At 41.9% G+C, this 11,774-nt stretch overlaps 1 protein-coding gene across 1 annotated transcript in view; it reads left to right on the top strand.

Annotated features, from left to right (window-relative positions):
• The first annotated feature begins 7,095 nt into the window (after positions 1-7,095).
• The window catches only part of CUNH10orf82 (chromosome unknown C10orf82 homolog), a 6,361-nt gene continuing 1,682 nt past the window's right edge, over positions 7,096-11,774 (top strand). The window contains exons 1-3 of the mRNA XM_024198439.2: positions 7,096-7,159; positions 8,222-8,443; positions 10,292-10,478. Of these exons, the coding sequence (XP_024054207.1) occupies positions 7,102-7,159; positions 8,222-8,443; positions 10,292-10,478 (467 nt within the window). The 5' untranslated portion in view covers positions 7,096-7,101. The remainder of the gene's footprint in view (positions 7,160-8,221; positions 8,444-10,291; positions 10,479-11,774) is intronic.

The raw sequence follows: 11,774 nt of genomic DNA, 5'->3' as shown, positions 1-11,774 counted from the left end.
ATAGTTTACATACATTGTAGATTATTAGAAGGCTCCTGCCGGTTGATCCAACTCTCTCTATATTGTTAGATATAGCTAAGGCATAAATGGCTTTGTAATGCCAAAAAGCATATTATGCACTCTTGTATATTGCAAAGATATTATGAACAATGAGAGAGAGCTGGGAAATGGTTGGCAGCATAGTTAGAGAAGCAATGTTGCCACCGCTTATGTATCTTAAGGTACATTAATTACACAACCTCAAGATATTAATTTGAGTTGGCCTCAAGCCTCAGAATTCAGATCAGGATTATAAATATCCCCCAAGTTCAGTGGCTATTTGTATCTATTTGTATTTGTACCCAAATTCAGTGGCTACAGTTTTGATTTGGACTATTCTAAAGATAGGGTCCAGTTGCAAAATTGTGATTCGGTTCTTGATTTGGAGTCTGAGTATTCTGAAGTTCAGGTCTGCTGGTTTGGTTCAGGCTTATGAACTCAGAACATATTTTGAATATTAAGTTTCTTTGTACCAATCTGATTTTTTTTTGCTGTATTTTCAAAACAAGTTTGAAATCTTGCTATTTATACAAGGCGACAAAAATGAGTTAGCGCTCCCATAACAGAAGATTCAGCCTTTGATTCTCTATTAGGGCTGAGCTGTGCTCGGACATAGTGGAGAATGGCAGCTGCAGGTACCTGTTTGTAGCTCCCTTCCCCTTGGCCATCCAACACCGCTGGAAGTTAGAGCAGCAGGGAGCTATTCTAACTTCTGCCACTGGGATAAACTCCATTATGGAGCTCACACCACAGAGGAACAGGCACAGCGGTTGGGGCTCCACCATATCTCCTTCTGCCTCTGAGCCCATCAGCTTGCCCCAGGCCTACTTACTCCTCCTTATGCTGAGGGATGGTGATGGGGATGCAGCTGACCTAGGAGCTCTTGGGAGATGTAGTCCAGCCCGGCAGCTCAGTCCATAGAGGTCAGTGCGGATGGACATGAGGCACAGCAGGTGAGGCAATCACAGATTAACGTCAAACTGACCCAAAATTAAATGTTTGTTTGGTTCCACAAACTGAAACGTTTCAGATCAAAACGAGGGTAAAAATATATTTTGAGGCACATCAGAGTTTTCTCACAGGAAATTTAACTGTTGCAAAAACTGCATTTTCCATTGAAAAAACATTCTGATAGAAAATTCCCAACCAGCACTAGTAAGCAGTATACATAATTCAGCTTCAGCTTCCCACTGTCTCAAAGGAACATGACAGGGTTGTCCTTTCCCACCATTATTTTAGTATTAGCTCTAGAGCCCCACACTGACATAGCTAGAAAACACACAAATGTTGTAAAAGGGGTAAATCCCAAAGCATTGTATCTACTAATGTTAAATGATTCTATAGAATCACTGTCACCTGCTTTGGTGATGGGGTCCATGTAAGAATTTACAGGGATTAGATAGATCATGGACATTTTAGATGTTTGCACTTGGTCTAGTTATAAAATTAACTGGGTTAAAGCAGAAATGTTGACATTCAAGCTTTTGTGAATGGAGAACTTCAAAGCATTTGTTCTACACCTTGCTTGTGGAGCTCTTTAAACTCAGATCATTTTATAGGATATATTGAATAAATGTATTGGACTCTCAACACTTTAGGCTGCACTTCACGTAGATGAACTATGTCTGTGCAATATTTTTGCTATAATTCATTTCTGTGTTGATACTGGGGGACTGTACCTTTGAAACAGTGGATAACACAGAAAGAGACCATAACTCATTTCACTCAATTTTGTCTTCAAGTAGAATGATAATCACCAGCTGTATTAAAATACAGTAAAGATATTTGAAAAAGAATCCATTAGTTAACAAAATTCACCCATAATGACCATTTCTGTCCTACTTTGAAACAGCATTTGGAAAATAATATTTCACAAGCTAGCAATCTGGTCAACAATCAAGAGGCATATTGCAGATCGGAGATGTATCAAAATGACAATGTAATGACCTCCCCACAGTTGAAGGATATATTTTGTTTCCTGGTTACCACCAAGGAAAGTGTAATTATTTGTGTGTGTAAGCACAGACTCTGGGTGTGTTAAAGAGTGTAGTAATGGCTGCAGGTGTGTGTAGCATAGGTTGTGTGCTTGTTAGAGGGTGTAGCACAGGTTGTGTGTTAGTGGAGTGTGCAGTGCAGCCCGGATTGGTTGTTGGCTAAGGGTGTAGCACAGGTTATGCGATTGGTTGAGCAGTGGAGGAGGGGGTGATGGTGTATCACAGGCAGAGAGCAGATGCTCTTTGGGGTTACAGTCAGTCCCAGGCACAAATGCTACCTAGTTCTGCTGCTGCCCCGCTCTCTGGGGCTCGGGGCCAGGCCCTGCTGGTTATCTCCCCAGCACAGCTGCACTCCCAGCCCCCGCTACCCCACCCTGGCTGGCTGAGGTCACAATGCCCTGGCTGAGTGCAGGGGCTGCAGGTAGCAGCTGTCTCGGCTGAGCTCGTCCAACTGTGGAGCCCAGCCAGCGGCAGGAGGCACCTGGTGCATTCGGACCTGGGGAGAGCTCTGGGTAAGGGGCCCTGGGCTCTAGTGCTGATGCCCAGCCCAGTGCCTGTCCCGAGTCCAACCCTACCCGCCGCCCCCTGTAGTGCGGGGCCCACGCCTGCTCCCACTAGGTTGCTGGGAGCTTTGCAGGGACTTTAGCGGCAGCAGGAAGCCTTGATACCTCCAGTGCAGGCTGGGTGAATGTGTGCTGCCAGAGGAATCAACAACAAAGCCCCACTCTGCCTTCAGTGTGGGGTGGCTTCCCCCATGGGACATTGCACCAAGCAGTGAATGTTTGGTTCCAGCTGGTGCTTTTTATCGGGCCCCTTAGTGGTGACTTGTTATCTGTGGCCCACCTGAATTTCTCTGAGCTTTTTTATGCCCACGGCATAATCAGCACTACACTAGCTAATATTGACTTCCAGAGACCACTAGCCACAGTGTACTAGATGTCGTTAAAAATAAATAACTAGAAGCCGGGTGGTGTTATACTTCAACACCTCCTCAAAGTAGATTTGCCCCCCTAAGTATAATGCCATTTTTACCTGCACCCTAGTGGCGTGTGAATGAAAGTCCCAGACAAGGTATTTTAATTACAGAGAAAAATCCTAAATTAAAAATTGTAGGCTGGGCTAAGACCCTGGGTCCTGCAAACAGTTCCTCACATAGATCTCCGATTGATAACTCTTTGAGGCAAGGACTCTCATTTACTGGAAGTGTGTACAATGCTTAGCACGATGGGGCCCATGTCTAGCCAAGACTCTTAGACATTACCACAAGGCTACTACTGATAATGATAATGTGTGTCTGCAGGATCAGGCCCTAAAGCTGCAGGCTTTTTAGATGACATATACAGGCTCTCTTAAGTATTATTATAAACTTTTATTTCCATAAATTACTCCTGTAGTTTATCTCATATGAGTTTTTGTACTTTGACATTTTTCATCTAAGGTGCACAAACTGATTTTCATACAATATGACACATTACAACAAGCTATAACCCACTAACCCTCCTTTGTCCGATCACCCCAGAGGTGTTAACTGCCCACTTCACTTGAATGGTTTCTTGCAACATGTTAAATCCTTATGCTAAACAATCTGTTCCACCTTGCATTGAGTAGTGACATGCTGACTACCTTTCCCAGACCAGAGAAAGAGCTCTGTGTAGCTCAAAAGCTTGTCTCTCTCACCAACAGAAATTGGTCCAATACAAGATATTACCTCACCTACCTTGTCTCTCTAATATCCTGGATCAACATGGCTATAACACCACTGGAAATTTAATACAATATCTAATTCAGTTTCATGTTAGGTATAGGGGTCACTACAATGGAACACAGGTGCCGACTCCGTGAGTGCTCCAGGGCTGGAGCAGCCACACAGGGAAAAAATGGTGGGTGCTGAGCACCCACTGTTAACCCCCCATCAGCTCCTCCTCCCCCCCCCAGCACCACCCACCCACCGGCGGGCTCCCCCTGCCTTCCGCCCATCGCAATCAGCTGTTTCGCGGCATGCAGGAGGCTGGGGATGGGGGAAGGAGCGAGGATGCAGCGCGCTCAGGAGAGGGGGTGGAACCGGGCGGGAAGAGGTGGGGTGAGAAGAGGTGGTGCGGGGGTGGGAAGGTGCAGGGTGGGGCCTTGGGGAAAGGGGTGGAGTGGGGGCGGGGCCTCGGGCAGTCTCAAGCACCCCCCAGCACTTTGGAAAGTCGGCCCCTGTGGCAGAACACAGTCGCTGTTTACTGCCAATGTTGAACATTTCACAGCAGCAGCGTACCACACTAAAGGCCCGGAAGAGATGAAGAATATATTGTCCAATAGAAAGAACAAGGGCAATATTTTGATATATTAGAATTTAACCCTCGACTCTTACAGAAACTGCCATGGGATCCTTTCACCTTTTCTTCCTCGAGGGTTGGGTTGTGTGGCTGTGCCGCACCAGAGCTGCACCTCAGAGTTGGACAGAACGGCAGTGACTCCAGTATGCATAATCTATAAAGTACCCCTGGGTTTACAAGAACTATAAACAAATAAGATCTTACTTACAATGTGAGTGTCAGTGTATTTCCTTTGATTTTAGTAAAGTTACACCAGTCACAAGTAGACCTGTCTGTCTTTATAATGTGTATGCACTGATGTCTATGCAATACATTATGTGCTCATACAGCTCCATGCTCAGGACAGCACTGTTCCAGAACAGGTACTTGTCACTGGTAGGTAAGGGAATTACTCTGGTGGCGGTGGGGTTATATCCCCACTTTTCACTTCAACGTCCATCCTTATTTGTGGCATAAGGTACTATTGAGCATATATAAGGATGGCAGCAACTGGCCTTTATTGAATAACTGCAGGGCTGGTGTTTTCTAGTCTATACCTGACCCCAGAACTCTTACTGCTAAGTAGTTATTCCTAATATGTAGCTGACACTTTAATTTCCTTACCTTGAGGTTGTTGCTCTTTTTCTACTAGCTTCTCAGGGGGAAGTTCCTTTCCTTCATTTGTTATTGCCTTAATTGTACTTTTAACATTGTGATCATATCCTTTCCCCTGACTGGATATTGTCTTTTCAAGGCTGTAACATGTTAGTTTCTTCCATCTCCTCCCATTTTAATCGCCAATCTTTGTGTCATCTTTATTGCTCTTTTTGTATTTTCTTTTGTTTCGCAATGTTAATTTTACAGACGCACTGTTAGAACGTAAGAACAGCCATACTGGCTGAGACCACTGGTCCATCTAGCCCAGTATGCTGTCTTCTGACAGTGGCCAGTGCCTGATGCTTTGGAAGGAATGAACAGAACCACGCAATTATCGAGTGATCCATCCCTTGTCGTCCAGTCAGTCAGCGATTTAGGGACATCCAGAGCATGGGGTTGTGATTCTGAACATCTTGGCTAATAGCCATCGATGGATCTGTCCTCCATGAACTTAACTAATTCTTTTTTTAATCCAATTTTACTTTTGTCCTGGCAACGAGTTCCACTGGTTGACTATGCATTGTGTGAAGAAATATTTCTTTGTGTTTGTTTTAAACCTGCTGCCTATTCATTTAATTGTGTGATCTCTGTTTCTTGTGTTATTTGAAGGGGTAAATAACTCTTTCCTATTCACTTTCTCTACACCATTCATGATTTTATAGACCTTTATCATATTCCCCCCTCAGTTGTCTTTTTTCTAAACTAAACAATCCCAGTCTTTTTAATCCCCCCTCATATGGAAGCTGTTCCATACACCTGATCATTTTTGTTATCCTTCTCTATACCTTTTCCAATTCTAATATAGCCTTTGGGACATGGGGAGATTAGAAGTGCATGCAGTAGTCAAGGTATGGGTGTACCATGGATTTATATAGTGGCATGATATTGTCTGTGTTGTTATCTATCTTTTTCCTAGTGGTTCTGTTATCTTTTTTGACTGCCGCTACGCATTGAACAGGTGCTTTGAGAGAACTATCCCTGGTGATTCCAAGATCTCTCCCTTGAGTGGTAACAGCTAATTTAGAACCCATCATTTTATATGTAGAGTAGGGATTATGTTTTCCAGTGGGCATTACTTTGCACCTACAACATTGAATTTAATCTGTCATTATGTTGCCCAGTAGCGCCATTTTGTGGGATCTCTTTGTAACTCTTCACAGTTAACTATTTTGAGTAATTTAGTATCAGCTGCAAACTTTGCCACCTCACTGTTTACCCCCCTTTCCAGATCATTTATAAATATGTTAAACAGGACCGGTCCCAGTACAGATCCTATATTGCAGGTACAATTCCACCTGTCCCAAGAGGTATGACTTTTCCCTGGTGTATCGTTTCTTCTGGCACATCATTGCAGTTTGTTGGTCCAATTTCTTCAGGTTATTTTATACTCCGGAATTTGATCATGGTGGAGATGTCACTGTCATCTAGGTTTTCATTAAGAAAACTAGTGGAGGCACAGTGATCACCTTTAAAACCTTGCTGATTTTGCCTTATGTAAATAGAGATAGTTCCCTCAGTGCAATATTTGAGCTATACTTGTAGGAAATACTTGAAATACTGCAAATACAGAAGTAATATTAACTTAGGCATGATCTAAAGCCTAAATATAATTTAGCTAAGGCATTTTCTCAAACAGCAGGCTAGGGCATAAGAGGGCCTATGTACGTACTTCAGTAGTGTAAAAATAATGTATGCATATCTGGCTAGTATTTTCCTTGGTGATGACATCAATACATCCTATGTACCTTAATGTTCCTTTCCAGGTATCTTAATATAACTGCACAAAAAGCCTCGTGATTTAGCTATATATTTTTAAAAATTCTATTGCATGACATTGCTTAGTAGAAAAAGTGAATATTAAAAAAGAAGTATAGTATATTCTGTTCTTGATTACATTTGAGGAATATTATTGAGTTCAGATGGCTGCAGTGAAATTACTCTGAGTTTACACCAATGTAATAACCTGAATTTGGCCCATTAGCTGAGTTTTAAGATTGACTAATATTTATTCTTAGTAATATAACAGATATGTCATGAACTGGCTTAACTGATATTAGGATCTAAGTTCACGTATAAATATACATTTACTTTCAAACAGGTACAGAGAGAGCATGAAACCAAATCAAAAACCCGTGGATGTGTGCAATCGTCTGATACCTGGATACACAGGTAAATAATGTGTTTGGGCCACATCCTAACCTTCTTTCTCAGCTTTAAACCCAACTTAACTAGCCAGTGGAGGATTCCCCTGCATCATGGAAAATCCTCTGTTCACAAAGAGCTGCAATAGCAGCTACCGTACCATGATCCTCTGCTCTATTTTACCATGCCAAAGCCTGGCAGCCCTGGGGCTGGGGAAATGTAAACATGCCTTAAAATCACCCCCTCCCTAGACTTTCAACATGCACAGCTCAGCTGATCTGGAGAATTTGGGCCAGAATAGTAGCTTTGCATTTGAATTTACTTTCTTGGATTAGTTCACATAAGAGCTGGACCTGATCCACAACGTTTGGATCCAGAACTAAACCACCCCAATGTTCAGAGATAGTTCAGAACCAGGATTTTGGCTCAGTGCAAAGTTCAGACTGACAAAATTCAGAGACAGTTTGAAGTGGGATTTTCGTTCAGACCCATCCGATTTAAATCAGATTCTTATCTCTATTTCTTTAGCATTTAACATAGTCATAATAGATTCAGGTTCAATGTTAAAGGAATATGTACTTGTGCTATATGCATCTATTCTTTATAATGAAAATTATTACATGGTGAAAGTCTGCTTTGGGGGTTGGTCCCACACAAAAGACCTACATCTATTTCTTATAATTCAGGAGTTCATTTTAATACAATCACAATTTCCAACCAAAATGAATTATCTGAAATTGCATTTTCAAAGCATCCAAAAAAAAAAAAAAAAAAGGCATTTCAAACCACCCTTCAGACTGACGTTTTGGTACAGTAAAGAGAATTGCTGTTAGCAGAATTGATCTGTCATAAGGGGATTGTACTTTCATAGCCCTTGTCAAAATGTGGCTTGTTTCTAAGGTCATAGGAGATCACTGTAGTTGTAACCGTCTATATAATTGCAGTGTGTGTGTGTAATTTGAAGAACTAAGAATGGCAGATAATGTTCTATGTTTGTTTGTTTGATAATTTCACTCTGTCTGTAAATGCTTGCAATATGTTCCATTAGATCTTGTGAGCTTTTAACATTTATTCTGCTTACTCTTTTAGGCTACATCCCCCAAAGATTCTATAGAATTGGCACTACTTATGGAGATGATTCAATGGCATGTATGACCTCATTCCACAACGCTACTCAAAGGAGCAGAGATGCACAGAATGAGCTGAGATACATAGCAGCCACTACTCCCAAACTTCCATCTATTTGCTCCAATGAAGATGTTTTACAAGCACTTTATGACTATAATTATAAACACCATCCTTATGTGCTAGGTACTGTATTTAAGTTGTAATGAACTTGATTTCAGCCAAACATTCAATTAATGTTACTAGTACAATGTGAATTATAATTACAGTCTTCAGGGACATAGTAAGAACCAATTTTTACCTTCAGTCGCTAGCACATTGCTCTGATTTCTGTGGGCGTTACACGCACGTGCATTCAGTGACAGAATTTGGCCCCTATATCTTTCATTTCTATTCTAAATCTCAAGGTTTTCTCAAATAGGTGTGTATATTTAAGGACAGAGTCTCATCTTGATATGAAATATTTTACATAGCTCTTACATCAATTGTAATTGTTAACCAGAAATCCTTCCATAAATGGGGTTCTGAATAGATTCATGCAATAGCATGCTCTCAAATTGTACTATTATCTAAAAATCTGAAGCCAATATTTTCAAATCTGGCTGCCTAAACCTAGAGTAAAACCAACCTGCTGTTCTGAGGGGCTGAGCACTTGCTGCCCAGACTGACCGCAGTAGGAACTACAAATGGCCACCATCCCTGAAAATCTGTAATCTTATCTGGGTATCTAATTTTAGGCACTCACATTTGAAAATTTTGTCCTGTCTTTCTGGGGCTTGATTCTGCCACCTTTACTCATGCTGATGGCTACCTTACTCTGCAAGTACTCTCATTCTTTCAGGGGTACTGTTTGCAGAGTAAAGTGCTACTGAGTGTGAGTCAGGCTGGCAGAATCTGGCCTTTAGTGTTTTCTTTATTAAAAAGAAAGAGAGCGAGAGAGAGAGAGAGAGAGAGAGAGAGAGAGAGAGAGAACTCTTAAAGTAGTCTTGAGGAAAAGCAAAACATTTTCATTTGATCTTGTGACTCATGTGGATCTCAGGATGTCTCATGTATCCTGATTTTCACTGCAGCAATAGCTTCTTTCCAAATCTTTCCTCGGGCTCCTCACTCTGGGTAAGTGAGCCCCTTTTGTGGTTCTCCATGATTCATAGACTGTGAGTAACCATGAACGCCAAACACCAAGGCCCAAACATAGAGTGTTTTGACCCAAACTGAGCTCAACCCCAATTGCCCGTCATGGATTCCTAACTACCAGCTGCGGCAAGCTAGCATTTCTCATCTGATCAGAAGAGTTCCAGGACCAGGACCAGGACCACCCTGTAAAAGATGTTCAGAACTTCCTCCTGCAGTTACCTTAGAAACCCCAATGTCATCAGATAGAATGTTCCTGAGTGACAGTTCTTAAGTCTGTAACTAGTGCCTTTCTTCCTACATAACTTAACGCACCACTGAATAGCAGCCAGCTCTGTCTGAACGTGGCAATGCACAACAAGACAACACTGCAGTTTAGAATAGAAAGTTCAACTGTGTCCTGTTGAAACTGCAAGGCATCTTTCAGCAGGTAGAATGTAATTTCCTGTGTTGGAATTTTGACAGGCCATGGGTACTAACATATATTTATATGCGTGAGCCTATTCCCTACTTAGGCACTGACGCAAAACCCATTACGTTCAATGGAAAGACTCTTACTGGCTTCAGTGGGCTTTGGATCAGGCCTTTAATGACCGCTGGCTAAATTCTAAAGTCCTTTCATAGCCTGAGGAAGGATGATTCAAAAGTGAGGAAGGACTTCAGGATCTGGCCCCATAAAAGAGAAAAAGTTATCTAGGCACCCCTAAGGGGCATATCAAAAGTGGTGAGACCCACTCTTGGTGATATAAAGTGACTAATGAACATTCTATGAAGCATGTCAATTAACCGAGAACATTTGTTATAAGGCAGGAACCTTTTTATCCTCTATGGTAAATATAAGCAGATATTTTCTTGGGCAGTTAGGTGTAATTTTGAGGTGGCATTTATTTGGTCATTTTGCAGGTACTGTAATAACTAAGAGAAGTTTACTAGAGCCCCCTATTCCTGGTTGGACTGGGTTTGTGCCTAGAGCAAGGGTCACTGAACTGGGATACGGTGTTCGTTACCATGAAATGACAAAAAATTGCTATCAGGATTTTAAGAACTTAAGAGATCGGGTCTGCTACGATCCCACCAGCAATTTACACAGGTAATTTTATACTAAAATATATCAATTGAAAAGTACAATATAAGATGGTGATGATGATGTTTAATTGTATGGTAGAGTAGTAAGTAAATATAACCTCACCAACCACTAAACCAATTAAAGGGAGTAGGACAGGTAACAGGGTTACATAGACTTTAGGGGCTCTCCTGGGGCATGTCAGGAATCTATGTAGTACAGCATTTGTAATATAAAGCATACTTTTTTTGGAAAGACTGCACTATACTGTGTATTTTTCATAATTGTATTTTAAAAGCTTCCTTATCTACAGGAGGTACTGAACATAGACAGCACACAAGAACTACTGTACACAGAAGCATGTTGTTATATTTTGGTTATGCTGATATTCAGACCTTTTCTGTTCACCACTTGAACCACAAACATTTTTAAAAAACCTCATTGTATGAAGCCCTGATGATAATCCTTTTTTCAAGTATTTCTAGTACATCCTGCTGCATGGTGGATCTAAGGCCTCGCCTACAATAATCTCAGGTACTGGCGTAGCTTAACTGGTACAAACATCTAGTGGATTTTCACCAGAGCATCATTATTTGCCCCAGTGAGACATATACCAGTAGCTGAAAGGTCAGTGTAGAAAAGATCTATCTTCTGCAGTCTGGGTAGGACTGAAAATTCAGTGTTGCTAGGAGGAAAAGCTCTTGGGAACCTCATTTTTTAATCCAGAAAAGCACATCAAGTGACTGCTTATTTCAGTATTTAATTTAATAGAAAAGCTCTGATTCTTTTTCTGCTTATCTGACATTTGCATTGCCAACGGAATTTCAGTTTGCCTCAGAATTTAGTGTTGACAAAGCCTTAGCAGCTGTCAGCAAGAGGCAATGATGGGTCGGGAGGGGGAAGACAAGTGAGCCTGGGATTTTAACCTTGGGAGGACAGGAGAGTTGGTCTGTACCACTAGAAGTGGAATGGGCCAGGCCTCTTACAAACAACGAAAGGATTTGGCAGTGGAGCGGGGGAAGAGTGTGGCTGTGAAGACTTGGGAGTTTGAATTGCCACAGAAGGGTGATCAAAGCATTGGAAACAGGGCTTTCCCTTCCCAAACTTGGCGAGAGGGAGTATTTCCCTTCTTCCCTCCTCCCACTGAGTGACAGATGCTGCACCTCTGCAGGCAACTTCCTTCTGCCTCCTGCTGATAAGGAAACACACTGACCTCAGCACATCCATTTTCCTTCCAGTACAGTGCACAAGCCTAATTATGAGTTGGTGTTTCCTAACACACACACACACACACACACACACACACACACACACACACACACA

This window comes from Terrapene carolina, unplaced genomic scaffold (assembly GCF_002925995.2).
Source record: "Terrapene carolina triunguis isolate 2854851 unplaced genomic scaffold, T_m_triunguis-2.0 Scaffold95, whole genome shotgun sequence".
Taxonomy (NCBI): Eukaryota; Metazoa; Chordata; order Testudines; family Emydidae; genus Terrapene; species Terrapene triunguis.
Note: the sequence above shows the minus strand (reverse complement) of the source record. Positions and strands in the feature narration are given on the sequence as shown.